The sequence below is a fragment of the Penicillium robsamsonii genome, assembly GCF_028829455.1.
Source record: "Penicillium robsamsonii strain IBT 29466 chromosome Unknown utg000006l_segment0_segment0, whole genome shotgun sequence".
NCBI classification, from domain to species: domain Eukaryota; kingdom Fungi; phylum Ascomycota; class Eurotiomycetes; order Eurotiales; family Aspergillaceae; genus Penicillium; species Penicillium robsamsonii.
In genome coordinates, this window is record NW_026643224.1 from 12102 (window position 1) to 26764 (window position 14663).

At 48.0% G+C, this 14663-nt stretch overlaps 4 protein-coding genes across 4 annotated transcripts; 2 read left to right on the plus strand and 2 right to left on the minus strand.

Annotated features, from left to right (window-relative positions):
- Window positions 1–1295: 1295 nt before the first annotated feature.
- N7447_009716 (DNA-protein crosslink repair co-factor UBX5) lies at window positions 1296–2880 on the minus strand (the record flags this gene model as incomplete). Its single annotated transcript, XM_057233978.1, has 2 exons — window positions 1296–2371; window positions 2427–2880. 2 exons carry the CDS (start codon window positions 2878–2880, stop codon window positions 1296–1298), a joined length of 1530 nt encoding a protein of 509 aa, XP_057081262.1.
- Window positions 2881–3438: 558 nt separating this feature from the next.
- N7447_009717 (AAA family ATPase CDC6) lies at window positions 3439–5463 on the plus strand (the record flags this gene model as incomplete). The annotated part of the gene is made up of 3 exons (XM_057233979.1): window positions 3439–3484; window positions 3539–3784; window positions 3839–5463. 3 exons carry the CDS (start codon window positions 3439–3441, stop codon window positions 5461–5463), a joined length of 1917 nt encoding a protein of 638 aa, XP_057081263.1.
- Window positions 5464–6441: 978 nt separating this feature from the next.
- Window positions 6442–7867, plus strand: N7447_009718 (D-serine ammonia-lyase DSD1; the record flags this gene model as incomplete). The annotated part of the gene is made up of 4 exons (XM_057233980.1): window positions 6442–6612; window positions 6673–6789; window positions 6843–7335; window positions 7416–7867. 4 exons carry the CDS (start codon window positions 6442–6444, stop codon window positions 7865–7867), a joined length of 1233 nt encoding a protein of 410 aa, XP_057081264.1.
- A 710-nt stretch (window positions 7868–8577) lies between these two features.
- Window positions 8578–10182, minus strand: N7447_009719 (alpha-arrestin; the record flags this gene model as incomplete). Its single annotated transcript, XM_057233981.1, has 1 exon — window positions 8578–10182. The coding sequence occupies one exon, from the start codon at window positions 10180–10182 to the stop codon at window positions 8578–8580; it is 1605 nt and encodes a 534-aa protein (XP_057081265.1).
- Between the last annotated feature and the right edge of the window lie 4481 nt (window positions 10183–14663).

Genomic DNA, 14663 nt, shown 5'->3' on the forward strand with positions numbered 1-14663 from the left:
AGTCGCCTATCATAAGGATGGAATGTGGGGCTGGGCCGTACGTGACGGCACCTTGAGAGTGGGCTCGGGATGGCTGTCTGGGATGGAATAGCGTTACAACCCGATCAATCTGATGCGATTGATAAGATCGGTGGAATACCTTTCAAGATTGCAAGATCTCAGGACTGCAAAGGAGAGAGAGAAGAGAAGAGATGGCGTTGATTGTTGTGTTAATTGATAAGACGTCAACTGGTAAACAAAGACAATTGTTCAATCGGAGCAGGCGCAGCGAGGGTGATCGTGAGACTGCAAATCGTTTGTGGCATACTCTTCACGGCACTCATCTCACTCCCCGGATTTCTCAGGGATATCCATGTCGTCTGCCCTTGCTTGTTTATCGACGCGGGGGGCTTATTTTGCCGCTGCTTATCTGGGGGCGGTGTATCTATGGCTTTCCGAGTCCAATTACAATATTGTAGTATCTGCGACTCGAGTTTCAGGCCGGAAAGGCCTCAAATGATCAATTGGACTTGATATTGGGAGTTGAAATGTAAATCCACTATATTCACTTCCCTGAAGTCCCACCATTTTAACTTAATCTTGCATTTTCTTTTGGAAATATTCGAATGGAAACATATTAAGACTCATGCATTTAGTAGAATTGTAGATTGTATAGAAGAGACGTTGTTTCGTGGGCATAAAAATGTAAATTATATGAAGCTTGCTATAGATCGGCGAGCAGATCGATATATAAAGCCCATAGCATACGGAGGCATGATTATACAGATCGAAAGACCTAGCTGCATAATATTTAGTTATTTTAAATGCTCAACATACCATATGAGAGAGATGGTTAGACTATAGTAGGGCACGAAAAGCACCCGCAACACAATACAAAGGGTTTCCTTTTTAGGAACATCAAACCAACCAGTCTGTCAATATTCCAACCTGATCACATTCCCTCATGTAGAATGGCTCTACATATGTACACTACTCATACACTACTCAGTTTCTCTCCATACTTGTCATTGCTTTTTTCTGTTTCGTAAATTGTTACCATATTGATTCATGATTCATTTGCATGCTGTCCAGGCAAGCTTTGGTATTATGTATACTCTCACATCTAGGACTCAAGGTTGGCAATGACAACTGGAGAGCCTGGTAGATTGAATGATATCCCCGGAAATGACGAAACCCAGCTTGGGAACAAAGGATGAGATCCCACGGGATCCAATTCATTTCCATCAACGCCTTACAGAAACCCAGAAAACATTGCAGCGTGATGATAAGACTGAAGGATCAAGAAAGCAGGAGGTTTACTCTTCCAGATATCCAATCATCACCGTGCCATTCTTCAGTCCTGCATCTGCAATGCTGGTGTTAAGTTGATCAATGAGATTGCGCCCCATGCTATTTAGGTCAAACTCGACCCCGGCCTTGTCTTCCAAGGGAGGATCGGCCTTGAGCCATTCATAGATTCTCTGAACGGGATCCGACAGCAAAAAGCGTCGAATAACTCTGCCAGACGGGTGTCGGAACTGAATGCGCGTAGTTGTGGCCGGGTCCGCAGCAGGTTCGGTGTGCGGTTGATCGCTGGGAATGGACGCGAATGGGGAGGCTGCGGCAGCTGGCTCCGGTTCGTCCATGACGACATCTTCCTCACCGGAAGCCCTGCCCTTGCCCTTAACATTGTCCGTACTGCGTGTCAAATCATCAGGGTCTTCGAGCGTCGGACCAGCTTCTGCTGCACCCCCAAGACTGTTTCTCATTGCCATCTCCATCATCTCCTCCTCGGTCATGGCATCAACGCTCTTGTCTTTCTTGTCGGATTTGCGCTTGGCCACAGGGTTGCGCACATTGTGGTTCAAGCTGTAGCGATCGAGGAATTCGTGAAGTTGCATGAGAAAGTCGGCAGGCTTGACCAAAGGCGGTCCGGACCAGATCTTCATTTGTTCACCAGTGCGAGGGTCAACAATAGCAATGTGGGGGTAATTGTCGGAGACGTCGCTTCCCTGGAAGTAGTATTGGAGGTAGGAAGACGCGCGGGGGTCATCTTTCGAGTACTGCAGGAAGATGAAATGCTCCTTGACGGTATCTTGCACCCCACGGTCCTTCCACAAATCGCGGTTCAGAACCTGACAGTCAAAGACTGATGCATCCTGGACATTGACAAGCAGCCATTTCTCGGTCTCCTTTCCCTCGTCGCGAGCCACATCCCAAGGCAGTCGTGACATGATCTCGAAGGGAGGACGGTACATTTCGGCGAGCATATTGGATTTAGATGACGCATCCGACGCGCCCCCAGTAACGGCAGAGAGTTCTTCGCGACGGGTTTCATCACCACCGGTCCATATCGAAGATGGCTCTCGCTGATTGAAGATTCCGGCTCGACCTAGAGGAAAGTGTCAGTTCAAGGTACTGGGAATTTTGGAAACACAAAATAGCACCCACCTCCTCGGTTACGAGCTCGTAGTTGACTGAGAATATTGGCGTGCATGTCTTCGCCACTGTCATAGTCCGCGCCGGGCCCCACCAAAGTCTCTGTTGTCCGAGCCAACGGCGCTCTAACTTCATCTTCATTATCTGGACCACCTGGGCCGCCATACATTTCCTCCTGAAGGCGTCGGGCCATAGCCTCGTCGTCATCGAATGTTGGCGGGACGGAGTGTTGGGGGTATCGTCATCAGTGTCCGAGTCAATATTCACCACCTCGGAATCGTCTGGGATCCCAGACCGACGAGAAGGTTGAGAAGGTTCACCAGTCAAGGGTGCACCTCCACTTTCAAAGTAAAGCTGCATGGCCTGCTCAATTTGGAACTCGGTGATCTGCAGGTACTGTATAGCCAGCTCCGGCGTGGAGCCGGTAATTTCGGTGAACTGAGCTACCACGTCATTCTCCATGGTGGGCAGTGTGTCGAATGAGGTTCCTTGAGAAAGACCTTAATGTTAGATATGAAAGTTAGAAGAGATTGACTTTGGATACCCACTGAAAGCTTAGGTGTAGTATGAAATGGGGCAAAGACTCGGAGGTTGTGTTATGTGGGGAGCAAGATTTGGTGCAAACCACTGCAAACTAGAAAACCACCAGGTCCCACAAAAGAGGTTGGATATGGATTAAGGAAAAAATAGAAACAGAAAAGAGTGTCTAGCTTCACGTAGACTGAAAGAATTCCGTCATCTCGAATTCGAAACGCACATGAGACGATCATCGACACCTGAGGTGGCCCCCGGGGCAAGTGACGCGGCTGACTAATCGATAAAGAAGTGCACATGTGGTGGATATACTCGGCCGTAGCACGCGCGACGCGTCCAGCGCGTTGCACGATAGTCCCATTAGTGGAGCTTGCCAATTACACTTCCTAACTGGGCTCTGGGCCTTCTTTCCTGACATTCTTCTTAACTCCAACGGAAACTGCGATTGTTGTTCCTACCTTGATTTTTTTTGTTTATGTCCAAGTCATGGCAGGAACTGTCCTAGGAAAGCGCTCTCGTGCTGTGGAACCAGGTAAGATCATCCATCCCTCCTTCCTCCCTTATCTTCAATTTCTGACATTTCTAGCATTGCCGGTACGAACCGCGAGCAAGCGCCGAACAGTCGCTCCCCGGGTTCACCAAGAAGACACCGTCCCAACCTCATTACGGCGAACAAGGTCAACTGTAAAGAAAGCAGTCGAACCTGACCAAGAAAATGGCGAGAGCAAGCCAGTGTCGGAGAATGTTTCTTCCAAACATACCTTGCGCGATGACCAGTTCCAATCTCCAGTCAAGATTAATTCGCATTTTACCGTCTCGAAACCGGTAGATGGTAAGCTGGAAAATCTGGGTGTTGCGCCTGAGGCAGCGCTAATCGGATGTACAGAAGAAATTGCGAAACCTATTGAGTTCGAATTCAAGACACCTTCGAAATCGCGATTCCGAGATGATCTCCCGCAATCTCCCATCACCCCTAGACATCGAGTTCAGGTCGGAGCAAAGGCAGTAACACCGCGCACCCCTCGCCATGCCGATCTTCCCCCGACCCCCAGACAGAGTGCTACTCCGAAAATTGTGAACTCAGTGTATTCGCAAGCCAGGCAACTGTTCGCCCGAGGTTCCAATTCCGGCCGTTTAGTGGGACGCGATGTGGAGCGGGAAAAGTTGGTGTCTTTTATCACAGAGGGAGTGGAGGCTCGGAAAGGAGGGTGCCTTTATATCAGCGGTCCCCCCGGGACTGGAAAGAGTGCCATGGTCCAGGAAGTGTGTGCAGATCTTGACCTTTCCAACGTCAGAGTCTCACATGTGAACTGCGCAAGCATGCGAATCTCTCGTGATGTCTACAGCAGACTGGTCCAAGATTTCTGCGGGGACTCGGACATGTTCAAGAAGAGTGAGGGAGATCGGCTGAAATCTACGTTCATTCCATCCAAGCAAGGGCAAGATCTGTTTCTGGTCACTCTGGACGAAATTGACCATCTACTCAATGGTGATTCGGGGGTTTTACAGTCACTTTTCGAGTGGTCATTGCAAAGCAAGTCCAAGCTGATGCTGATTGGCATCGCTAACGCCCTTGATTTGACTGACCGATCTCTCCCACAGCTAAAGGCGAAGAACCTGAAGCCCCGCTTGCTGCCATTCTTGCCGTACAGTGCTGCATCTATTGCAAACGTGATGACCAATCGTCTTCGCTCATTGCTCCCTGCTGGGGCAGAATCCGACCCAAAGCTTGTCCCCTTTGTTCAACCGGCCGCCATCCAACTTTGCTCTAAGAAGGTAGCATCGCAGACAGGCGATCTCCGTAAGGCCTTTGAGTTGATCAAGCGGGCAATCGACGTCATTGAACAGGAAACATTCCAAAAATTGGATAAGCAAGCCAAGGAGGCTGAGAATGTTTCGATACTAGGAGAGAACACCAATTTATCTTCGCCTGCCAAAGCCGGCAATGTTCCGAAGCCAACTTCCATGTCAAGCTACACAGTCATCACGGCACCCCGAGCCAGCATCGCCCACATTGCCCGAATCACATCCGCGGCCTTTGGTCAGGGCACCGTTCAAAGACTACAAAGTTTGAACCTGCAACAAAAAGCCGCTATCTGCTCCCTGATTGCACTTGAACGCAAACGTCGCCAGCTTGAGGTCCCAAGCACCCCTTCCAAGTCGCGTAATTCGGCGCCCACTATCAAGCAAGCATTCGATACATATTGTGCTTTATGTCGCAATGACAACATTCTTCACCCCCTGACTGCCACCGAGTTCAAAGACGTTCTCAGCAATCTGGAAACAATGGGCTTGGTTGGGGAGTATCAGGGTCGCGGCCGAGGCGGAACTGTTGCAGGTGGCACAGATCTACGCCGCACACCCTCGAAATCCGGTGCGCCTTCGACTCCTCATAAGGCCCTTGACGAACAAGGTCTTGTCTGCTTCGTTTCCCAGCAGGAAATCGAGGGCCAGATTGTTGGTCCCGGTGAAGGCATCCTTCGGCGCCTTCTTCGTGGTGAGGGACTATAATTCCCTTCCCTATTTCTCAAGCGTATCCACACAGCATGGCGAACTTGCATCTTTCATTTCTCATTTCCCATTACTGCATCGCGAGAGTCCCATGCGAGGGCATTTTTATCATGTATAACATTCTTGGAGTTTTCATTTTTGGAGTTGGAAATATCCTTGTCTCACCATTTTTAGCGTCTTTCAATCATGGTTCTCCTTGTTGTCAACTTTCCTTTGTCTTTGCTCTCGATGTGAATCATGAGATCCCATACACAAAAACAGATAAAAACCACAAATGACTTGATCACTAAAATTGAAACCAAAGAGATTTTCTCACAAACCCAACCCTGCTGTGTCTAAGCAGACCCAGTATCTTGACCACCGATCATCGCCCTTGAACTATCTTAAAAACGGCATCTAAACAGAATATGAGAGAAGACCATTGAAGATACATCACAACTATTCTCATTTGTTATAATTGGGATCGTGTGAAAGCTTGCATGTGAAGAGCCTAGGGATATAATCTTATTCAGGCCTCAATATCAAAGACACATGCTTTTCCAGCAAAATAAGAGTTGATGGATTCAGATTCATGTCCTCCCAGTCTAGTATATCTGGATGGTCAGATGTCAAACGAAGCAAATAATGGAAGGTACCTCGAATATGGTATTTCACAAACACCTGTTATCAGCCCTGCTGTTGAGCCTTGTCAGTTTCTGTTTACTTCAAATTCTTCCTGTAGAGCCAATTTTTATACAAGTCTTCACGATAGTTTGTTAAAGATCCAATTCCCCTGATGGATCAAAACCACCAACTATAACGCATTGAATATTCCCCTATTCCTCAAATGCCTCTCTAACAATGTTCCTTGTCAATTACAAACCTCATGCCATGCCTGGAAGATAAACCCCCCACACCTTATCGGTAAACCCCACCGGCTCACATAAATCCGTCAAGACCCTTCTTTCTACTAAACCTGCTAAACCTGCTAAACCTGTCATGGATTACTCTCTGCAGAACCACGCTTCCTACATTGGCCGTCCGGTCTCCGAGCTTCCCACTCCGGCTCTCATCCTAAGCAAGCCCGTGCTAGAGCGGAACATCCAGATCTTGTTGGAGGATGTCAAACGGTTGGGAATTGAGTTTCGGCCCCATGTCAAAACCCTCAAGGTACTGTTCCTACCCCAGAATTGAGCTTTAAGTGGTGTGCTAATTGCATTGGGATTGTAGTGCACCGAGGTGACCCGCATGATGCTGGGCGACGGCGTGCACCGTCGAATCGTCGCATCGACACTATCCGAGATCCGAGGCTGTTTGGATATTGTCAAGGAAGGCAAGCTAGACGAGGTAAGTTACAGTGTCTATTTCGAACCAAAGAACATCAGTTAAAACAACAATAGTGTCTCTACGGCCTACCCGTCTCAGCCAGCGCCCTACCCTTCCTCGAGACCCTGACCAAATCCCTAAAGATCATCCTGATGATCGACAGCGAGCAGCAGATGAATCTCCTCGAATCCTACGCCTCGAAGTCATCTTCTCCCGTAGAACCATGGCCCGTCTTCATCAAGATCGACGTCGGCTCCCAGCGTGCAGGAATGGCCACTGACTCGCCCTCCCTCCCAAGGTTAATCCAGCGCATCGAGTCATCCTCCGCAGCAACCGTGTACGGCTTCTACTGCCATGCTGGGCACTCATACGCATGTCGTACAGAGGATGCCGCCGCTGCGGTTCTCCAGAGCGAAGTTGAGGGCGTAGTGGAAGCAGCCAAGGTCCTAGTAGACGGGAAATCCGATAGACGGGTTGTGGTGTCTGTGGGATCAACGCCTACAGCACACGTGGTGAAAAGACTGCAGGGCGTCTTGCCCGAGGGGATGGAGTTGGAGTTACATGCTGGTATGTTTTGATCCGTACACCTAACCCCAGACTTAATCTACGACATGAAACATGAAAACGCAGAGACTAACGTAGACTAGGAAACTACCCCACCAATGACCTACAGCAGGTCTCGACATCGCTTGTGGAACCGACGCAGCAGGCGGTGCGCATTCTCGCCGATGTCTGCAGCGTATACCCTGAGCGCAATGAGGCGCTCGTCAACGCGGGAACTATCGCGCTCTCGAAGGAGACAGGTGAGTTCCCCGGGTATGCGGTTGTTGTTGATCGGCCGCAGTGGAGTGTTGTGCGGATGTCGCAGGAGCATGGGATTCTGGGGTGGGCGGAGTCTGACCAGACGCGCAGGCTTGTTGAGAAGGTGGGGTCGAAGTGTGGTGATGGGGAGAAGGTGGAGGCTGCGTTTACGGTTGGGGATAAGGTCTTGCTGTATATTCAGCATGCTTGCATTACGGCTGCTATGCATTATGCTTATTATGTTGTTGATGAGCAGGATATTGTTAGGGAGACCTGGGTTCCGTGGAAGGGGTGGTGATTGTTAGCTCTTGATTTTATAGGATAGCTGGCATTCGTCTCGTTTGTATATATTGAATTATGTATTATTATTAGAGAATTAGAGCAACAGATCAGACAATTATATACAAAGCGATCTTTCTATGCTTCTTCATTATCCTGTGGTTTAGTATCTCAGATATCCAAAATAGTGTATATCGCCTAGTCCAATAGGACCTCATGACATATCTGATACCGTTGGTAAGTAGTATTTAATTACTAGGATTGGATTAAATATCTGGTAAATCATGATCATGAATTGATTAAGCATCAATGAGTAGAGAAAATTCATAAGAGTCGGAAGTGAGATATGGATATATGTAGCCCATAACCAACACATCCAGAAGATGAAAAACAAGAAGGAAAAGAAGAAAAGTATTATGCACAGGGGAACATAAGTGAATGGGTATCATGCAAACTTGGCGGAACAGGACCCGTGCGGAAAATGCGTGGCAGCCCGACTGTTTTTCGTGACTTCCTTTCCGTTGCTGGTATCATGAGACCCGTTGAGATGGGACCGAAAGTAATGAGGGAAAAGGATCAAAATCCATGAGAAAGAGATAAAAAAAATTAAGGTAGAGCGTAAGAGGCGTTGTGAATAGGTAATTTTTTGGTTGATCGTGGGCATCGTCAAGTCGTAATGGAGAACGATAATCAAGATATCAGATTAGAGATGTTGAAGTTTTTGAGATTTTATTGGCGGGAGGAGTCAATCGAGGGGGCGCGGGAAGGAGCGCGCGAGGGAATAGGCGAGGCAGCAGGTGATTGCCCAGTGACGAGATCGTCAGTGGTAAAGCGCGGCAACCGGCCGTGCGTAGATCGATTAGAGGAAATGGTGGAAGAGCGAGTAGAACTGCTTTCCAATCGCAAGGAGTCTATGCGCTCCAGGTTTTCGTAGTCAGGGAGCGGGGAGCCGTTGTAGTCCTCAATGAAGCTGTGGGCGCCATCGGGCTTGGTGTAACTGGGAGGGCTTGCGGGCACATCCTCATAGATGGGAGGCATCTCCTCGTCCCAGCTAATGCCAAGACCACCACGCTGGGTGACGTGGAGGTGGAACTGCATGCGAAGAACACGCGCGGCACCGGTTGGAGTAATGAGGCGGGTGTTGCCATTGGGGCAAAACTCCTCGGCCACGATAAGCTCGATGACGAGGTTGTGCTTGACTTCCAGACCGCTAGGGGCATCCGTATCGCAAACGGCATTGGCAGCCGGGTTGATGTTTGCATCGAACTGCATGGTGATCTCGCCACCAGCGGTGTCAAAGTCGGTCTTCCAGCCAGTCTTCTCCTCGTTGTGTCCGATGACGCGAGTCTCTTGGTGCAAAACACCCTTGCCCTCGCCACCAATCTTGTGAGCGTGCTTCTGGCATGCCGTGGATACAATCTTCTGTTGCTCCTCAATACGCCACATCATCTTTCGAAGACGCCAGCGGGTCTGGGTCTTTTCGCCCTTGTCGACCACGCCGCTCAAGGTCATCTCCACGGGGAAGTTTCCAATGGGGTAAACGACGGAGGGCAACACAATGCGGCCAGTGAGGTTGGTGGGAGGAAAGATGCGGATGGAGGACTTGTCTGGGCCGGGAAGCAGAGAACGACCAAGGTCCAGAGGCAGCTTGAGGCTATATTCCTCTCCGGTGATGCTCCGCGCATGCGCCAGCAGGAAGTATTCGATCTGACCCAGCACGCCATTGCAAGAAGCAGGAAGGTTGCCGGGGAACAAGTAGCTGAAGGGGAAGTCGTGGTCCCCACCATTGAGGTGCAGGTCCTCGGTGATGAAGTTCCACTGAGTCAACTCTTCGGTGCGAGTAGCACAGTTGGAGCAGTGGTTGGAGACGGGCTTCTTGGTTGTTGTCTTGTGGACGAGGCGTACATCAAACTGGCTCAAGGTAACTCCAACAGTCAGCTCAGGGACTGCGATGCGCAAGCGTCCCGAGAACAGCGCGCCAGAAGAGCTGGCAGGTGGGCCATAGCAGACCAGTGGCGGTGACTCGATTAGAACATCCAGCTTTGCCGCTGGGGGGTGCACTTCATGGCTGGAGCGCTCCTTGGAACGTCCCGCGCGTCCCAAGCTGCGGCGCTTCTCTTTGCTATGGTCTCGGAGAGGGTGAATCAAGTGATCCATGGTGAAGGATAGACGGCGGTCTGGGGATCGTGCGCGGTCTGACTTGTGGGCTGGCTTCTTCGAATTTGCGGGGATTTCATTGACGGAAACGGTTGACGAGGAGTTGGAGTGACTGGGAGTTGAGGTGACAGATGAGTGTAGGGAACTCATCAGGTTAGGGATTAAACGGCCCGGCATATTGGCGATGTTGTAGACAACCCAATTAGATGTGACGTAGGATTCGTATGTTCAAGAAGCGGTACGGTGATGGAATAATTGAGAAGCAGATGAAGCAATCCAACACATAATAGTTCCCTGAAATTGTATGGGAAGATCTACAGAAGAAATTCTACATGTTTAAGTGCGCAAGCCGCCGCTTTTGAATGGCAAGAACAATCATGTGCTAATTCACTGAATCCGTGGAAACCAAAAAGTAAACCAAGAAAAATAGAATTTTCTTTGGAATTTTCTTTTTTTTTTTTTACAATTTTTTCATTGCTGTTTCCACTTGCCAGGTACCGGCTCATTCAATTAGAAAAGAAAAAAAAAGGAAAAGAATTAAAAGTGGGGCGTAGGACGGCGTCATTGTGGGGTCTGACGGAACGAATACTGCGTAATGACACAAAAATACAGCATTCGTGATCTTACCCCTCCAAGGTCCTATTTTGATTGAATTTGTTTGTTCTGAGATCATCTTATATCATCTTATTCGAACTTTGGAGATCGCAATTCTACCCGACGTAAAACATGGCATCCAAAGTTTCATCTTATAGGTCTGAGGCCCCAAAGATCTCATTCTATTATGTGCTTGGGATACATGGATCTAAGATAAATATAAACTACTCCCTCTAGACACTCTCGCCCAGAATTTACTGTCGCCTGACTCTGACTTCTACCCCACATTTCACATGTGTACTTTGTAGGCATCATACTCCGATCACAAAAGAACCATCAGTAAAATTCAAGCTAGACCCCATCAGGACACTCAATGGGAGCACATGATGCCACTGTTGGCTCCCGCCTTAGCGTACAACGACCGTGCGTAATGACTCACGTACGATGTACCGGTTCGGCTAAACCGGTCGGATAGGTTTGCGATGGGCTCGGCATGTATACAACAGATTGTATATTGCGTTGCTTAGTATGTGGGTTTTGCCTACGGGGTTCAACACCCTTGAAACTTAGGTGTATAGGGCAATGTGATCAATGTGACCAATGATAGGATCATGCCTGTTTGTGTATAAAGGAAGACGGAAGTGTCACCCCCGGATTTAGGTCAAGCATTCTACTCCGTATAGCCCTAGGGGACACACGGAGATGTGCCCGATGAGGTGTCTTTGACACCTAGACAGCGTCCTGACCTCTGAGGTCAAAGATACCTGCATATCGTATTCATCATTGCGTTTCAAATTCTAAATTCATCTATAAATATTGCTTTGTCGACTATATACGTACAAAGCTATTTGTATACAAATCCATTAGGCCAAGTTATCACGTGGCGTGATGGCGTAGAATGACAGCAATGGACCACACATTTCATATGCCCAGACCTGGATAAATGACAAACCATACCATACTGGGCCATTACCATACCGGCCATCGTCTCTTCAAGAGGATCTTCGACTAGCGCCGCCCTAAATATGTAAAATCCACCTTTCCGCATTGGGATAACAAAACGCGATGGGAAAGGACCCTGGCGGAGCTCCGTGAAAAAATTTTCAAATTTTCAAATTCTTTTGTTCTGACCGCCTAAATTGTTCAGTCGTCTGATCTATAAAAGTGGACTATAGTGGACTTTGACTGTTTAAGGGATACGACGTTCCCTTCTCAAGGCCACGGGGCTCGCCTACCCTGTACTCTACCCCGCACTGTACTTTGCGGGGCACATGAGTGCAAGATGAAATCCTTTTAGAAAAGAAGTGAACATTGAAGCTCGAATATCAACATGCAATGATCAACATCCAAAACAAAGGTTCTAGCCCTTCGACTGTCAAGATATGCTCCGTGCTCCCAAGGTCGCCCCAGAGCGAATCACCATCCCCGCCACGCACACTAATTACCTAACAACAATAGCATCGTCAGGAGTTAACCGCTCATGTTCACCTATAAGCATCGGCCTCGCACGCAGGGTGTCTAGGTACTGGAGATGCACGGACACGTTGTGCGCATGCAGGAGCTTAAAGAATTGCGGCTTATTTGGGCTCGTGCGCGGGTCAGGATTCCTGACTCGCCCGCTATGGACCCGTACATATTAGGCGTTTCCTCGGAGTGAGCTGAGGGCATTGATCACGCCATGGCGTGTACAGTATATCAGGCTTAGGTAGAGATACACCGATACAGTGATGCCATTTAGGTTCCTTCTTGTAAACCCGGGCACGTCAGCTCTTGGGGCATCGGAGGTTTAGTGATTTACGTTAAGGTTGATCGATCTACATAGCTCAACTACATTCTATATTGCGCAATATTGTCCTGATCTAGGTAATAGAACGCAGTGATAGAGTTATCGACACATACAGTAGGTCCATGCTATCTTTCTTTCTCCTTCTCCCGGGACTGGCCGCAAGAGGTATACCAGTGTCGAGGCTAGGAATTAGTTCATTATAGTCAATATATTCTTGATCAAGGAGCTCGGAGGTCACGATCGCAAATCAGTGGCTGTCGTCCGCCGTTGGCTCGTCGGATGGACTAGCCAATAATTGCTACAAGGGACTTCGGCAAGCGTCTCAGGCGAACTTCCTGTTTCGGGGCGATCTCGGCTGGCCTCTCCGATCTCTTTCCACCCCCTTTTTTTTAAAAAAAAAAAAATTATTCGCCCAATTTGACTCCTTCGAGAAAAAGTATATGGTGGAGAAATATGCTCCGCCCATTCAGCCATATGCCAAAGAATAACGCCATCTCGTCATCAGACATACAGCCTAAACAGAATGTACATCTAATGTACGAAATGACTTCCACTTTATATTTTATATTTTTCTAAATGGTGCCATTTAACACCGCAAAAACTACTAAAATTGAATAAAAGGAACTCCGGAGAATGGCCGGGTCTCCGCTTAGGCGCGGGAAAGCAGAAATTTTCTGTCGGTCATCCACTCGGAACTTTATACTCGGCCCGTTGCAACGTGATCTTTAGCCTCACCCACGGCCCGCTATGGTAACATCTCCCTGGTTCAGATCTGGGTATTTTTTTTTCCTGGCTTAAGGGAAAACATATGTATAATAGTATCGCGTTGTGGAATCGCATCCACCTTTGATGGGGCCAGACACTGTTTCAACTTTTTTTTCCCTACTTTATGTGTCGGAGGACGCCGGTCGTCTCTTGAGGTAACAATTAGCTAACAATTAGCTTGGCAGTGAGTCGATCGTTATAAGACCGGTCCGTTAGCCGGTTTGATAGTGCAATGGCTTCGGTTTGGCTAGCGGTGTGGAAAAGAATTCGTTGGTTTGGGGCCAGACTCGTCCATCAAAATCAAGGAATATATGTTGGTTCTATATTTGACTAACCGAAGCGATGCAACCCGGAGCGTATGTATGTTCGTTTCAACTTGGTAGGACTCAAAAATATACTTTAAATACATAAAACTTAAACTTTTTAGATTGAGTCTTATCAGATCTTGACTGAGAGCATAAGCAGGCAGTGTGATACAATACCAAGAAAGCAAATTCTCATCCGTGTTTCTCCTAAGGCAGGGTTGTCAGATACCCCAAGCGTCTCTAGGGATCCTCTCCGTCATCTATTCGCCTTCCATCAAGCGTTGCTTCATTGATCCATGGGAGGTGAAACAATGTTTGTTGCAAAGAGCTTCTGCGGACCGTTTATCCGGGACAGCGATTTGAGAAGACACCGATAGCCAAATCCTCCAGGCCATACATGTACTTCTACGTGTCTAAAAGCAAGGAAGTTATCGAGAGAAGAATGTAGCGATGATCACCTACTGAAACGATCTCTCTGGTGTAGCTTCATGGGAGCAAAGTGATGTAAGAAGAGGAATTCCAAGAGTGGATATAAATCTTGGAAGACATTCATCGAAAATACGGTGTCCTAGTTCAAAGAAATGGGCTATAAAGGCTTCTTCTCGTCTGACCTTGATATTACCTACTGTAAGCCCTTGTGTCAGGCCTAGAGGAAGCGGGCTTTTTAGCCCATAAGTGAAGTCTCTTTATGAACATATCAACCATAAAGACCATATAATCTACTATTTCTCACTCAATAAATTGCCATTTTGGCCTTAGTGTTGCTGAATGATTTTTGCCTGTCAGTGCATATTTTACAAATTGCGTACCCCTTTTGATTCTGCTCTATTTGAAGTTTGGAGTACAACAATAGACCAGGGAAAGGGAAATTCTAATTCGGCTACAGACAAAGCTATTGAGAAAAACGTACAAGAGGTGCCCCCAGTCCATACCCTCCGCTTCAAGGAAAGTAAGCCGATGATCTAGGCTATGCTGATTTTGATTTATGTACTAATTGGGTCTATGTCTACTAGACCAAGCTCCGGGCTCTACCTTTGCAAACTTCGAACGCCTTTATTCATTCCTCATTGGTGAAACCCTCTAGCATTGTGAAATGTTATTGAAGCACCGCATATTTTAGCATCGGCCTGCCATACTGCCTTAGCTAGAGGTGGGCGGCACTAACTATTTATACTTAATTTCTCTTTCATATTTGTTTACGCAGCGTG